General features: G+C 40.0%; 1 protein-coding gene across 1 annotated transcript; it reads right to left on the bottom strand.

The window, feature by feature from the left end:
- Nucleotides 1-979: 979 nt before the first annotated feature.
- Nucleotides 980-6,840, bottom strand: XBP1 (X-box binding protein 1). The gene is given in 6 exon segments (XM_053473519.1): nt 980-1,864; nt 2,570-2,677; nt 2,680-2,733; nt 3,393-3,521; nt 3,670-3,766; nt 6,556-6,840. Coding segments are annotated over 6 exon segments (1,203 nt in total). The 5' UTR covers nt 6,744-6,840; the 3' UTR covers nt 980-1,237.
- Nucleotides 6,841-17,732: the final 10,892 nt, after the last annotated feature.

Genomic DNA, 17,732 nt, shown 5'->3' with positions numbered 1-17,732 from the left:
AAAGCACAGAGTGGCAGATTTCACATTCAGGGGCCAAGTACACATACAATAAGCCCAACAGATTTACATTTGTTAGCGTGAACAGATCACAGCCTGAAATGGGAGGAACTGCTAAAAGTACATTAAGCCTACAAGCGTGGAATTCACAAAACCCTGTGATGAGCTTTGTTTGTTAGTAGGGACCGTCCTTTTATAAATAGAAGTGCCCTCAACTGCATGGGTACACTAAAAATGTACGTTTTTAACAGCTAGGTCATTATCTTCCCTTCTACATAAAATGTAGCATGAAACAGAAGCCCTCTCAAGAAAAAAAGAAATGGGTGTGAAGATGACTGTTGATAGTTTCCTTTAAGCATGTCATGATTTTGGGAAGTGAAGAAGTTGTGGCATGTTACAGCTTCTATGTATAGTAGATGGGCGAGAACGAGTTATAAAGCATCTGGAAATTCCAGAAATACCAGCATCTCAACTAAGCCTGTTGATTTGCCAATAGGAATGTAACTTTTAGTTTTGTTTTTGTTTTTTGTTAGTTTTAATGACCCGTTTAGATATTTTTACGATTAGCATTGTCAGCGATTAAAATATCTCTAAATGAAGCCAGATAGTGTTTATCTTCAGTAGAGTTGAGTAAAGCCAGACTGGGAACTAACATTGCCCATGGGGCTTTAAGCCCTGCAGACAACAACTATGTGCTGAACTCTAAGACCCTTGGAGCGTGTGGCCGCGCATATATCCAGCAATAAGCCACCGGGCATTTGCCCGGTTTGTCATTTAGCCAGTTGATGCCTGGAGCAGTGGATACTCCAGATTCCTGGATTATGCAAGGGTCCTATACTACTTTTTATGTAACAGCATACATAGTGTGTAGCACAGGTATTCCATTTTACACAGCCGGGCCCTGGCAGCATTCTCACAGATGTGTAAGGAAAAATGGTCAACAGTATGTAGTGCTAGGAGAAAGACCAAGGGAGTCTTAATGTGAAGCTGAAACAGGTCAGGCTTCCTTTAGAGCGATTTAAAAAGGAAACCAATAAAGCAAGAGCTGTATGGCAACAGAATTGTGCTTCTACCTTGTAAAGCAGCACCCTCAGGCATCTGTAAGTGCACCCTACATACAGGTAGAATGAGCAATACCTAATTTCTATTATAAAAAGGGTTATATTACAGTGATGACCATACTAATAAAGACAGTCAATGGGGAGTTTGAGATTCATATACTCAAATGGGGAATTCAAAGTTAAAAAGGTCCATCTTCAAATTCTGTACTGTGATTCCAGAATAAACTGGTGTCAGGAGATGAAGGGGAACAGGATTGATCCATTTGGACACTGAGGAGTTGCGGGAACAGTTCAGTGGTAAATGAGTCCTCCCATACATGGTCAGCATTTAGAGGAGAAGATATTTCACTAAAGGGTGAAGAACACCCCTCGTAGCCAGAGTCACTGCCTGAATCCAGTATTTTCAATGGTTTCTCAGGGTTGTTTTCGGGACAGGACAACAAACTTTGCATTCCCAAGACGGGTATTGGATCATCTTCTTTGGACTCCTCTTTCACAGAAGTGGTGCTAACATGACAAGGGTTGAAAGATGCTTCCTCCACTTTAACTACTACATTGGTCGCATTATCTAGCTCAGAATCTTGGTCTGAGCTCAATGGTTTGGTGTAGACATGATCAAACCTTATCAGTTCATTAATGGCCTCCAGCTTTGCTGATGGGGCCCCCAGAGAAGAAGGTGGGGAGGTGGGTAAGGAATTGGATTCATCTCCTTTGACCTCTTCTTGTGGATTCCAGGACACTGTTCCTTCACAGTTAAGGAGCATGTCAGAGTCAAGGCTTTCCAGAAGGCCCAGCAAGATATCAGACTGGAGAAAAGAAAAAAATCATGAGCTTTCCTTTTACATACCTATAGAAATGGACATTAGCTTAGAAATGTTATACTACCATTAGCACACATTGCATATTTCAACACATATATGAATAAAAAATGCATTTTAATTGCTTTGTTTTCTGTTGAACACTTAATGCATCTTCCTTTACAGTGTAGAAGTGTTTCCAACGAGAGAGAAGGTTTTTAGCAAACTCAAAAGGTCATTGTGAAATGTTTGAATTGGCATGCCTTCAATTTTCCATCTTACCCAACATTTTAAAGGTCATTTAATTGCATATTTGACTTAATATACTATTGTTCATATTGGTTCAGTGTTTTTTTTCCTTCTTCTACGACCAACCACCATTTGACTGCTTTTTAAAGGCAAAAAACAGTTTTTTTACACCAGAGGGATAACACTTCTATCAACAACTAGCTGTAGCTGCATATTGGTAAGTATTTTACATAAGGGTTGTTCATTGGATAGTCTCAATCTTTGATGAAAAGACGTTAAAGAAAAATACTGAAAGACAATGGTGTCAACATGGTAATCAAGTCTTCAGTAGTTTCCTATTGTTGCTGTTCACTGGTTAGTTACCCTAAACAAATTTAGCAGGGAGATGTATTGATCTTTGCCAGCTGCTCACTAGCAGATGTGGAATCCATTCAGAGAAAATAAGATGGAGGTTTCCCTTCTCACCTCAGAGTCTGAAGAGTGAGGGCTGTCAGGATCCATGAAGACTTCGTCAGGTTCGGGGACATCTGGGCCTGCTCCTGCTGCAGAGGGGCACATAGTCTGAGTGCTGCGGACTCAGCGGACCCGGTCACCGGCCTGACTTCATCTGGTCTGGACTGAATTTGGACCTGTAGAAAGGACAGACATTGTGAGTCACAAACAATGGAGAACAGTGTGAAAATGGTGCAGCAAACTGTAGATTGTCAATGCAGTTAGAGAACCCTCTCAATGACCAGGTGATATAAATTAGCTTAATCAAAATCAATTAGATCACCGCCCTACGACGAATCCAGGTTAAAACACCTTCCTTGCCCCATCTGAATCTAGAATAACTGCTTGAACTCTTGCATTAGTATTATTTTGTTGCCAAGAACTGTACTTCCTGGAAACACAAGTACGTATAATAAATGTAAGACTGTAGCTTGTTTGACAGGGGAGGAGTAGGCAAATAAAGTAGATTACTGCCTAGAGCATACACCCAAATCACAAGCAGACACGGTAAGTAGAAGACCGTATACACGTAACATCTGTTACATGGATTCACCAAGGAAGTGTGTGGTCGGGGGTGGGGTGGAGAACTGTACTCCACCTAGGGAGGCAATTTTGCCTCCATACATTCTGGAGTCTTCTTTAATAGAGCTTTCTTCTTTGTGACTAGTGATCTAGCAATCTGAACTAAATAATACATACATTGTCAAAAACTGGACCAAAAATAATATAATTTTTTTTTAAAGAAATATAGCCTGTAGCATGCTGATGGTGACCACTAAATAATCAGGAGAATCACCTCAAACTCTTCTTCTTCCTTCAATTCCAAGGCACTAAGGCCCAATCTCTGGCGTAGCTCCTGATTCTCAGACACCAGGCCAAGAGACTTTTCTCGCAAAATCTTATTTTCCATAAGGAGTTTCTCATTCTAGAGGAGAAGAAAAGGCAAGAACTGTCAAATACTTTTGGCAAAATAAGAAAAGAAAAAAATAAATTTATATCTAGATATCTGCTAGGCAGAAAATATACAGCAAATGTTTATTACAGCTGTTAACACTATAACAATAAATTATTACCTCAATTTCTAGATCCAGCACTTGCTGCTCGAGTTCACTCATTCTAGCTTTCTTTCTGTCTCTTGCAGTCTGTGCGGCGACTCTGTTTTTTAATTTTCTACAAGAAAGAGAAAACAGGAGACCGTTAAAAACCAAGGCAAGGTATCAATAACAGTACCGTCGGTTTCTGATACAAAGTACTATCTACTCGGCTTGGGAGCCATAGCACGCCGCTAGACTTCGAAGCCCGGAGAAACAAAGCATAAAACCAAGCAAATTATCCAATTCCAGCAGCAAACGTAACACGGAATATCCTGGATAAATACCGAGCAGGGAGGTGGGCGGCCGACCATAAATACCAGCAGCCAGTTAATTAGGGTACAGAGTAAGCTGCAATTACCAGGTCTTGCATCAGCTAGACTATGGAACCAGAGATAAACAGACGTGATCAGTAACCGTTCCAAGAACACGGTTTTCTTCAATGAGAAAATCTCTTTGCAACCAACAATCTTTCATATATGCTGCTAAATCCATACGTGCAGAAGTACGCAAGTGGAACACAAGGGATATTTATTCTTTAACGTCCCGAGATAAATAGCTAGCCAGATTCTTCAGAGAAAGATCACTAAAGCAGATCTCCTCTGCCCATTGTAGATACTGCAATACAGTGTAACATGTTCTATTTTGAGGATGGGTAAGCACGTGTGGACCGACCATTGTGGCTGTAATGCTAATAAGCTTATAAAGGTATTTAACTTTTAGAAGTTATAAAGATTGCATAGGCGATCATATTATCTATATAGCGCCATCACATTCGGTAGTGCTGTTCATTAGATATCTGTCTACGGGAAGGGGGTAGAAGGTAATAAGCTACGCGTGTGCAACACACACACTCTTAACTAGATATAGTAATCTCAGATCACACGACGGATAGTACCACGTGCCTGGAGTCACTGCGCCGGCAGGTATGCTGTAGACACCCTGACAGATCTCTCATTACACCCCCTTCATTGACAGATAACCTCTCACTACCAAAAATCCATAGACCGCCAACTCCCAATATTCTCAGATTGGGCTCACAGGAGGTATAATATAGAGGATTTGGGCTCACAGGCTGGTCTAACTCTGTACCACCAGAGTCTGCAGAAGAGACTAGGGTTTCAGCAACAAAACAATCGGCTGCTACCCTGTCAGGAGATCTGGAAGTCCCATTGGCTCTGGTCTGGCTTATTTATACAGCAATCAACAAAAACCTCTTGAAAAGACAGAAACAGAAGGGGCGGAGGTGCAAAGATAACCCGACATAGTCCAGTCTGAGCACAAACACATCCATTGTAAATCACCTTGTGAATGAATGGCTCTAAAGATTCATGACAATTACCACACTAGACGTGTAGACTTCAGAGGTTTATTATGTGATTAGAATATGTATTGAATTGCACGGTAATTGCCAAAGTGCCGACAAATGGAAAACTGGCCATAGAATATAAGAAAGACAGTCTAACAAACTAAAATAAAAATGTAAACGCCAGATACATCTCCCAGTGTCAGCAGGCAAGAACGTCATGTCTAGTACAAGCCACCAGTAAACAGGCTTTTTCTCCAGTTACACATCATTTATTCATTTTTTCCAGCTGACGCCATCAAGCCAGATCCCTTCCTTCTGCCACGCAGGCAGGCTTAGCAAGCAAATCGCTCATCCTCCCACAAAGCAGGAAATTACAAGATTTTCATCAGGTCAAAAAAAACCCCCAAAAAAACAGGATATGGCAGAGAGAATGAAACCCCACGAGCTAAAGGGAGATTTTATGGATGGCAGGGGACACACGGAACGAGAAGAAACAGTCCATTTGCTTTCAAATACAGCAAATTCATAAGAACACTGGGTGTTTTTAGTAACCGTAACCCCCCCCTGGTGAAATTCCTGCAATATCTCAGTGTAGGAGGGGAGCGATCTGGTGCCGAGCTCTGCTGCTTGCGTGGCAGAAAAAAAAATAGCCTGTTACTCAGCAGAGATTCATTTATCATCAGACATGTATTATTAGAACCGCCTAATGCCCTGAGAACATTTGAAAGATATACATTTACTTATGCCATTTAAAAACTATACTAAGCTGGGCGGGTACGTGCTCTGGTTTCTCTTCTGAGAAAATAGTTTGGCTTTCATTTAACACACACACATATATATATATATATATATATATATATATATATATATATATATATATATATATATATATATATATATACACACACATACACACTGCTTAAAAAGGTACAAAGATGAACAAAAAAGGGATGGTCAGCAGGATTTACAGGTATGCAAACAGGGAGGGCCAAGAGGGCCCCAAGGCACTGCTGGTTTCATTGAGAAAACAAAATAAAGGCTTACTGGAAAAACAAGACCGGTACTAATGGGATACGGGAAACATTGTACCGGGGTGGAATTAGTATGTAAATTTAAAAACCCATATCAGATGAACCAGATTTAGAACCACAGTCTTCAATATAGATCATAAACTCATGGTTACTGAACCCTATCCCTACAAATTATATATATATATACACACACAAGGATGCCTGTCCAAGCCAAGCAGCATGTATAAAAGCATCATGTACACTAGCAAACTAGAACAGAATTCCTCTTGGCAATCAGACTATACTACCCCATCCCCCATAGGCTACAATGTACTATGAGCTCGGTATTATATGCACAAAATAACATCCATATAGCCCTGGAGCGCCTCATATACCGACTTTAGACTAAGCGGCGTATCCCGTAATACAATCTAGACTCTAAGAGACTAATAAACGACTACATTATACGGACTATACGATCAGCCGCCGCACATCTCATCATACATGTCATCTGCCAGCACACATGTCACATGACGCCGCATGTCGCACCTCCTCAGTGCTTTCTCCTCCGGTGAAAGGTGGGTGAGTCTCTGCCTCTTTCTCGGCGGCTGATCCCCGGCGGTGGACTCCGGGCTGGACGGGCTGTGGATGGGTAACATGACGGAGCTCAGACTCCCGGGATTACACTCCACCTGCTCGGACATAAAAATCACTTTGGGGGCTCCCATAACAACCATGTTCGGGAGCGGGGCTTGGTGACAAGGGGGTAACAGGGCAGGGGCCTGGAGGAGGCGCGAGGAGCTCGCTGCACTGGATATTTACTTACTGAATTTCGCCGGGCGCCCGGCATATCTATCCAGCGTGTCTCCTCCCTATTGGACAAACCGCGTGACGTCAAGTAAAGCGACCTGCCATTGGTCCGATTCTGACGGCAGCAGCGCTCCTTGCCCCCCAACCTCTTGTTCCTGGGAAGGGAGGGGCCCGGTTGGTTCCGCTTCAGATTCTTTGAAGGAAAAAAGAAAACAAACCGAGTAGGTGTTCGTTTTAATTACAACGGAGACAAAGACGAGGCTTCTTGTTTCGAAATGTAGAGGTTTCAATTAATTCCACAAGGTTTTCCTGGACTAAACCTGCATGTGAAGTGTTGCTAGGGGGTTAAATGTAATGTAAGGAAGTTTTACTTTACTGAGAGGGTGGCAGGTGAGTGGAACAGCTTCCCAGCAGAAGTGGTAGACGCTAATACAGTAAGGGAATTCAGACATGAATGGGATAAAACTAAAAAAAGATCGAGAACTGATTATGATCTGATTCGGACATCAGTAAAAAAAAGATTCTTACCTGCCATCAAATTCTATGTTTCTAGGTTTCAATTACAAAGTTAAGTTTTCCGACTTTTTCTTCCAATAACAAGACTTTCTTATTTACTGGTTAGAGCTATCTAGAGTGTAAGCTCTAATGAGCAGGGCCCTCCCCACCTATTGTTTCTGTAAGTGAATTTGTTATGTTACAAACTACTTGTTATGTCCCATCTACCCGTTGTACAGCGCTACAGAATAGGATGGCGCTATATAAAACAAAAAATAATAATAATCTGCTAACCTAGTTGCGAGTCCAGAAAGCCTACTCCTCAGAGGGATGGCACGGAACTCGCGGGCATCGATAGAATGAAATGCCAATAATAGGTTTATTAGGACATGCTATATATTGGTCCTCTATATGTTACATATTAGACAACCTTTTGAATCATAGCGTTGGTCTGGCAGAGGAATAATTATTTTACTTATATACAATGTTACTAAAGCTTTATTTATAAACACATTTCCCGCTTGGAGACGGCATCATATCTATCCCTTATTACTTTGGCATATTGTACGTATAAATATTATTTTTCTTTTATCTCTTTCTTATTTTAGACCTAAAAGGACATTTTTTTGGGAGTGAAGGACTTCAAAGCAGTTTTATCTTGGTTTATGCGCTTCCATCCATAAATACTTCTGAGGTCCAAGTCATTTGAGCTGCCAGCTTTATCAATAAGAAGCAAAGTGAAAAATGAAACCTATAATGATTTTATTGTGCAAATAATGATAGCCCCCAGCCTCCACTGCATTTCTCAGAAGAACAAAACGTTCTGCAGGGCTGGTTAGAGGAGGCTCTTTGTAAGCCTTGGCGCTCTAGGCTGTATGACAGGATTGTATGCCAATGCTGTGGACAGGGTGCCAGTGGGTTAAATGAATCTACAGACACGGGAGCACCAGGCAAGGACGCTGTGGGTCTCAAACCATAACACATTAGCATTGTCTGATAATCGGGGATGATTTGGTAGCTCTGGCGTTAAGACCAGTAGCTGCCAACTGCCGGGTGGGTAATAAACTGAAAGGGTGAGTACTGTCAGCCTACTAGGCATTTGCCCGATGTGCCAGATGGCCAGCCTGGGCTTGCTGATAATCCATAAAAAAATATCAATTATTAGCTCATCTTATTTTTAAACACAAACAGAAAGTTTAGCTATAACACATGTATAACACACGCATAGATATGATTCAAACATCTGTAGACCTTTTTTGTGTCCAGTCCAGGGGGAGATATTTAAATTCATGTTATCAGGGGGTCTAATTGTTTCATCAATGAAATGATTGGCCTCTACAGGAGGGCGAAAGTGTTAAAATGCTTTAATAAAGTGACTTTTGAGAATCTGTTGCATTTTCTTTTCTATTGGAATCCCCACTTGAGCACATAGTAATGGCAGATGTTTAAAGTATCATACGTGTTTGGCAGGACCTTATTGAAATACCAACATAATTCACAGATGGGTCCCTCTATACCCCCAGTTGTACATTTTATCCAAAATAGTAACTAGTAATAGTGCTGTTTGTTAATATGTAATGCTAATCTACACCATCTCTATTATAACAATGTATCTCTAGTGAGAAGAAAGTGAGATGTTTCTGTATTTCTGGAATCAGCTCTGGTTACCATCTATAATTGCAGTTGGTGGTCCAATGAAAGCAAGATAGAATACCGTATTAATCTGTGATATTTATTTCTCTGGTAGATCAAACATCACAAGGCTTATAACCACAGTGCAAATATTGAAACTGTAGGCTCAGAGGAGCCCTCCTCACAAGATTACCATCTAAAACAAGTAAGGGTGGCAAAGGCCAGGGGGAGAAAGTTCAATACGTTACGTGCACAAAGCGAGCCGGGGGTTTGTGTGTGTGATGAGTGGGGGCACCCTCAGCATTTAGAACTTGGTTCTTCATTGTGGAGGTGCTGCTGCAATTTGACATCCAGAGACAGTGGGCATTAAAGACCACTAAGCTTGGCAACAAATTCTGTAGGGTTCCATGATTTAGGTAATTGTGTCCTTTAAAAAAAAGACATTTCTCATTATGGGGCACTCGAGTTAAGTAGTGCAAGGTCACAAAAAGTCAACACCAGAAGTAAACAAACCTCCTCTGCCTTTAGTCAATGCCCAGTGTTCTACAAAGTGTAATTTAGGAGCAAAGTTTAAAATGTGGTGCAATCATTACAAAATCTGGCCAAAAATAGTTCTTCATGTCACACACTGTACTGTCTATACTTTCCCCTTTAGGGTTTTCGATACCACTCATTGTTGTGTGTGAAGGTGCATGAATAAAAAAGTTAGCTGAGGGATCATGGGATGTAATTATATGTCTTACATACACAAAGTGACTCCATAAGCAAAATAACAAACGTTGATATTGCTATGCCGGTGGAATAACACGGGAATCCCGCTCTCAGCAGGGGTTACAGCCAGTGTAGGGCAACAACAGGCTGTGCAATGGACATAAATGGAACATAGCCATTCCCAGATACTTTGCCCGGTTTAAAGGCATGTTCTAGGATGATGACGCTTATTTCCTGACAACTGTTGTCACAGTTGAAGACATTTAAGGGGAACTCCCACCCAAAATATTACTAATATCAGTTAAAAATATGTTTTCTAAAGTATGTTGCCATTTTCTTTTTTTTAAAAGAAAAAACTGTTCTGTATAATATAATGTTTTCAGGCAGCTGCACATCAGTCATTTGTTTGTATTCTAGCTGTGTTATCTTAACCCAATCTAATAGACAAACACCCTGACTCTTTATCATACTCCCTTGCTATAAACAATAGAAAGTCCTAGTCTTAATCACCCAGGCGAACAATCTGACTCCAGGTGAATGACGTTTTTATGAAGAAAAATAGACAATTTTTTTTATCTATTCTAACCTATTTTTTTCACATTATTGTCCTCCTCGGATAGTACATGAGCACTCAGCTTGTACAGCTCTCTCTGTGGATCACTGGCTCAGATGAAAGCCCATTAGTGGAAGCTGTCAGGGAATTTCCTTTTAACGTAATTATTTTATTTGATTTATTTATTAATTGCATGTATAGCAGCTTGGCCAGTAAAAGGCATGGATCAGGTTGGTGGCAGTCTCAGATGTGTTGTAATATATGTAAATAATAGCTCTGTTGTCATCAGTTACTCCACTTTCTGCCCAAACTTGTGTTGCTGTTTCCTGTAACTTGCATCATATTTTGCTTGCTCAATGTTCTGCAGACCCAGCTTGGAATTAACCCTGTAGATTTTACGATAGGTTTTATTTCTTTTGTCACACGCGTGTCTAAGTGATTCCATTAAGAAGCCCCCCTCTCCCCAACCGCTTCAGGTAATTAGAAACATGAAGCATACTGTCTGGAAAGGAAAAGGGATCATTTACATTCCAAACTGAGCCACGGTGAGGTGTAACTGAACATCATTGACTATTATACAAGCAGTATTTTGTGTGTACCTGATACAGCGACACTCATTCCCATCATCACCAAGGTATCACTTTGACTGTTTTAGAAGTTAAACATAAACGTAGCAAACCCAGCCAAATTTAGGGCACGTCAGCCAGGGCACCTTTTTTTTCTAGCTTCATTAATGTGGACAAAAAGCAACCCTACCTGCATTGATCAGGCATAACATTATGGCCAACTGCCTAATATTGTCATATGGTGTCTGACACCAAGACGTTAGCAGCAGATCTTTAAGTCCTGTAAGTTGCGAGGTGGGGCCTCAGTGGATGCACCCTGGTTCCATATGTTCTCCAGATAAGAGACATGGACATCCACGTGATGTAAAAGAAAACGTGTTTCATCAGACTAGGTCAGCTTCTTCAATTGCTCCGTGGTTCAGTTCTTACGCTCACGTGCCCATTGTAGCCTCTTTCGGCAGTGGACCGGGGTCAGCATGGGTACCCTGACTGGTCTGTGGCTACCTAGCACCATACGCAACAAACTGTGATGCACTTTCTATCAGAACCAGCATTAACTTTTTCAGCAATTTGAGCTACAGTAGCTCGTCTGTTGGATTTAACCACATAGGCCAGCTTTCACCCCCACGTACATTAATGAGCCTTGGCTTCCCATGAGCCTGACGCTGGTTCACCGGATTTCCGTCCTTGGACCACTGCAGACCAGGTACACTCCACAAGAGCTGCAGTTTTGGAAATGCTCGTCTAGCCATCACGATTTGTCAAAGTCGCTTAGATCCCAATGCTTGCTCATTTTCCTGCTCCTAACACATCAACTTTGAGGACGAAATGTTCACTTGCTGCCTATTATATCCCACCCACTGACATGTGCCATGATAATCATGATATCAGTGTTATTCACTTCACCTGTCATTAGTCATAATGTTATGGTTGGTCGGTGTATATCTATAGGCACCCTTATGTGCATGCATTATGCCTGCCCTGTACTCTGGTCAAAACAATATTTTGTCTTTTGCCAAAAAGACAACGCAAAAGAAATAAAAAACCTAGTGTGTGTTGGTGGGGTAAATTACCCATTTCAAGGCAATACTGTCAATCACCTGATGTTGCAACGGGTAGAGGTCCCACACAACCATGCAAACACTTCTAAAACATTTCGAGACACTACATCAACTTGAAAGCATTTCCAGTTCAAACAGCAGCAGAGCATCCTGGTATAAGGGTGCTGGCAAGCCTTTTCCCAGCTCAAAAGATAAAAGGTTCATTCCAGCTTAAACTTTTTGTAAACGACAGATGCCATATGTTTAAGAAAACCATGCAGCTCTTCTTCCACCGTAGAACTGGTGACTAAAGACAAAAGTTTGACATGTGTTTGACATGTGTATGCTTTGATGTATCTACAGAAAGTTACTCCCTCAGCAGATCGTGTTTCAGACGGTTACCCTAATGCCAAACACACCCGTGACCACTGAATAATATTGTGTGTTTGTAACATTACATGCACAGCTTGAAGATGATAGTGATACATAATCTATCTTGCCTTGTGGGACCAATACTGAAATGTTGATTTTTATTCACAGTTTAAGAAAAAAAAGACGCTTTGACAAATCTACACAAAAGATTTTTTTGCTCTGGCACCAATTCTGGATTTTATATTTGTTTTATAAGAATTTTCCCATTATGAGTATCCTTGCATTAGAAAATGTCAATATGTGATAAGAATATTTTCTAGACGACTTAAGGTATCAGTAAAAGTTATTAATATGTTGATGAGGTCTTATGCTAAAAACACATAAATTGAACTACGCTCCTCCAGACGGGAATTACTTGTCACTAGTGGGCTAATCCAATTTGTAAATTGCATGGTAGTTAATCTGGATTAATGATAAGGTTGCAGTGTAATAGAGCACATCCGAAAGCCGATAATTGCTTGAGAGATATGGGAATCCCTGTATCATTTGGGCGTACCACCATGACTTTGACAGTAATTTACTTCTTCCAGTGCCCCACATTTAATTGCGATACATTACAAGGAGCCGTTTAGTGTTAATGCTCAGTGAAATCACAGTTCAGAACATATAACTTGGGAATCCCCAGGTTTAGTAGTAATCGGTCTATCAGATCCCAGCGTTGAGCTATTGATGGTGGTAAATAGTCTACTATTCCCAAACACCTTCACCGACTACAAACACTACGGCCATTAGCTGAATTACAGTGCAAGCACGATTGGCAAAATAAATTACATTGGAGTTGGAGCTTAATTGGCAAAATGAATTATACTGTATTAGAGTGTAAGCTTAATTGACAAAATGAATTACAATAGAGTGTGATCTTTATTGGTGAACTGAATTACATTAGAGAGAAAACCCATTAATAATGAGATACTTGTAATACACATTATGGTGGGAGTACCCCTTTATGGTATGACAAAGACACTTTAATGTTGTGATTATAAAACATATTCAATATTAATTTCTTTCTCAAGCCACTTTTGTATTCTGCATTTACATAAAACATTATCTGATAAAATGTCTAGGCACGGTAGTACTCCGTTGGCTCACTACATATTATGTAACTCCTGACTCAACTAATCAACCTTTGCATATGACGGAAGCAAACTGTTTCGTGGTTAGAAGTATCAATCTAGCATCAGTAGAAAATTGAATGAATGGAAGAACAGACGTTGCACAAAGCTCACTAATCAAGGGATTAGGTCAGTTAATAATACATAGGCTCCAGGGATTACAAACGAATTTAATAGAAACAGGCAATTGAATCTACATTTAGATTTCTCAATTTGCTGGTGACCTCCAGGATGGGCAGGTGCGTCATAAATATACGTCTTAACCAAGAGGATGACATACAGTGCCTTCCAAATATTGGCACCCTTGGTAAATATGAGCAAAGAAGGCCATGAAAAATGTTCTTTATTGTTTAACCCTTTGATCTTTTCTTCATAAAATACACAAAAATAATCTGCTGTCATTGATATCAAACCTTTGCAAACACAACACAAGTTTATAAAAAAAATGTTTAATATATGTGTGACACAATTATTGGCACCCTTTTAGTCAAAACTTTGTGCTAACTCCCTTTTCCTAGAAAACAGATCTGAGTAATTTCCTATAATGCCTGATGAGGTTAGAGAATACATGGCAATGGATTTGAGACCTTTCCTCCATTTAGAATCTCTCCAGATCCTTCAAATTTCAAGGTTGATGCTGGTGGACTCCCCTCTTCAGTGCACCCAACAGTTTTTCTATGGGGTTCAAATCGGGGGACAGAGGTGGCCAGTAAACCATTTTTTGTTGATTTTGATGTATGTTTTGGATCATTGTCCTGTTGGAAGATCTAACCACAGCCCATTTTTAGCTTTTTGGCAGAGGCAGTCAGAGGTTCATAATCTGTATTTGATAGAGTCCATGATGCCATGTATAGAACCCAATCCTTTTGGTTCCAGTAGTGTCTGGCACACTGAAGACGGTTGAGTTTGTTTTCGGATGAGAGTAGAGGCTTTTCGTTTTAAAACAACTTGTGGTGATGTAGGTGACGTCGGATTGTCGTTTTGGAGACTTTTTGACCCCAAGATGCAATTAACTTCTGCAATTCTCCAGATGTGATTCTTGGAGTTTTTTTGGCCACTCGGACCATCCTCTTCACAGTGCGTTGAGATAATATAGACACATGTCCCCTTCCAGGTTGATTCATAATATTTCCAGTTGACTGCAACTTCTTAGTTATTGCCCTGATGGTGGAACTGGGCATTTTCAATGCTTTTGCTATTTTCTTATAGCCACTTCCCATTTTGTGAAGCTCAACAACCTTTTGACGCTCATCACAGCTATATTCCTTGGTCTTACCCATTGTGATGAATGACTAAGGGAATTTGGCCTGTATGTTACCTAATATTTATACCCCTGTGAAACAGGAAGTCACAGCTGGACAATCTCCAAAAAAATATAAAACATCACTGTAAATATACGTTAAATATATTTTTCTCATACAAATTCATAGGGGTGCCAATAATATTTGTTTTGGATAAACTTGTGTTTGCAATTGTTTGATATCCATGAGAGCAGAGTATTTTTGTGTATTGTTTAAAGAAAGGATCAAAAGGTTAAACAATAAAGAGAAATTTTCACCGCCTTCTTTGCTTATATTTACCAAGGGTGCCAATATTATAATGGTAACCTCATATGTTTTAGATCAGTGTTTCACACTCCTTTTCTGTTCAGAAGTCCCTTGAAAAAGACTGCAGGTTGCCCATTAGCAACTAGAAGACCAGAACAGATGAGCTTCTTCTGTTTTACATGTTATCCAATACCTCATGTTACAGTGTGAGGTAGATTGACCAGATATCTCCAAAATTAAGGTGAGGAATAGGCTTCATAAAAAAATGTGAGATCATTCAATTGCATGCATTTATTAATGTTATGAGTGTTCTGCATGGTTCTTCAGATCACTTTGTCTATAATGTCTCATTTTGTCACCACTAAAGATGATTAAAAAAATGCTATATTATACATTCTGCTATGATCAGTTGACAACCTACGCTCCTGCCCAGCACTTCCTCTGCCCTTCCTGTGCTCAGTCACAGAAGCAACAGGGGTTGTCTATGCCCATCATGCATATGTCCGCCGGCTTCCCTCACTAGACACCAGTGAGTGTGGAGCACAGGGGACAAGTCCGGGCATGCTTTGGTAAGTCTGGGGGGGCAGAGTGGCATATAGGGGGTATAAGGCATATCAGGGAGGCAGAGTGGCATATCAGGGGGGCATATTAGCATATTGGGGGATATAAGGCATACCAGGGAGGCAGAGTGGCAAAAAGGGGGTATAATGCATATCTGTGTGCAGAGTGGCATATCAGGGGGTATAAGGCATATCTGGGGGGCAGAGTGGCATATCAGGGAGGATGAGTGGCATATAGGGGGCCAGATGTGCATAACTGGGGGCAGATGTGCATAATTAGGAGGCAGGTTGGCAAATAAAAGGAAATAAAAACAAGACATGCATTTTTCTCAGTCATAGTTTTTATTAAATATGAAAAAATAGTTTACATGTGAATTAATATTTACTTATAAAACCTTTTTTTCTATAGAGTAGTCTTATATCCAGGCTTTTTCTTTTTTTCCTAAATTAATAATCAAATTTGGGGGGGGGGTCTTATAATTGAGCAAATATGGTTATCTTGAGGGCCTAATGATACAAAGAATTGCTTAAACAATCGAATTTCTGTTTTCCCTGCATCAAGGGATTGCCAGTCTATAGTAGGTAGATAGTTCCCAACTCACATCATACTTCCCTCACAATTAGAGGGCAAGAGGAGACTTTGGGGGTTGATTATAGATTAATATTAGTAATGCTGCTTTCGACATGATGTAAGTTTATAATTCATTTAGAACATTAATAGTAAGCAAGAGACTTAATTAAAACAAGGCGTAACTTACATTGGTCCCTAAGTCAGCATGATTTTGGAGGATTCAGACACCTTTTTTCATACTGGATTATTTACTTATCCAAAGGGTTTCCGGGATCTTCACAGGAGGTGAATCTCCATCCAGAACACCACCATGGAAAAGGCGCAAAGTGAGAACTCTACTGATTTTTATAATCTATAATCTTAAAAAAAAAAAAAAAAAGCAATAGCTGGCTCTGTAGAGAAAGCTTAAATAACCAGGTGTATATTACATTTTTTTAATGAAACCATAATTCTAGAGTAATTTGACACCATCCATCTTTATAAACCCTATACAGATCAATGAATGTGTGACACACGTGACTAACTCATTTTCAATGAAATTGCAGTTGTTTAAATATATAATATGTGTTCTAATGTCTAAACCTTTCATTTAACTTGGAAAAGTTGCCTGAGGTGTTGAAAGGAATAACAGGTTCACAATACTAGAGGGCTGAGATTAACAGTTGAATTGGCACCCGATATTCACATTCTGCGCTGGATCCTCCCATTCTGCATCTCCCTCACCCAATTCCCAGATCTAAAATCCCGTGTGTCATGTCTGCTCAATGAATCACAGAATATTCATGGGCTCCTGAAGAGAGTCAGCCAAATCGCCTCTTCTCGGTCACAATTTTAACATGGAATCATGCAGTACATTTTTTACAAACTTTCTTAAATTGAATATCTAATAGAAAAAACATAATTTTCTTTGAGCATTAAATAAAGTGCTTTATACAATAAATTTGTTCAAGAAAAGTGGGTTTTATTTGATTTTGACAAATAGAGATAGAAGGAGGCAGCTCTAGGTCTGTAACGGCGCTAAGCAAAATGAGTTATACTTCTTTAACACAAGCAATAAAAATATGCATAAATATTTACCATCAGATATTTGTATTTGAGAAAAATACATTTATATAATGATATAATTTTATCAGAACTTTGTGTAACATATTTATATAGCTTTCTGTCCTTCACCTTCCAAGAGCCTTTAGAATATAGGCCTAAGCAGCTGGTTAATCTTATAAGGTAGAGCCACCCCTGGTTATAGCATTGTAAGCAGTTTTGTAATATTTAAGTGATTTACTGACCACATAATCAATCCTTTATAATATATTTTTACCAGAAATTAATAAAGTAAGGGAATTCAAACATGCATGAGATAGGCATAAATCTATCTTGGATATAATCTTGAGTCATTACATCATTAAAAATGAGTCGACTGTATGAACCGAATGGTTCTTAGGTGCTGTCACATTCTATGTCCTCTTGAAGCTTGTTGCGAAGTTCAGAGAAGAGCTGCTTCATTTCCTTCAGGGTAACTTGGCCCACAGTACCTCCAGCAGAGTGGAATTCTCCTCGCTCTATGTGACACGGCCCATGTTAGGGTGAGAAAACTCAGGTATATAGGTACCAGAGTTCTCTTCCCAAGTCATGGAGTGAAAAACAGACCGTCCCTATCTTATGCCTTCTTCCTCATCTGAGCAGCTATGTGGACTGAA

The sequence above is a fragment of the Spea bombifrons genome, chromosome 1 (genome assembly GCF_027358695.1).
Source record: "Spea bombifrons isolate aSpeBom1 chromosome 1, aSpeBom1.2.pri, whole genome shotgun sequence".
Taxonomy (NCBI): Eukaryota; Metazoa; Chordata; class Amphibia; order Anura; family Pelobatidae; genus Spea; species Spea bombifrons.
This window is presented reverse-complemented; position numbering and strand designations above follow the sequence as displayed.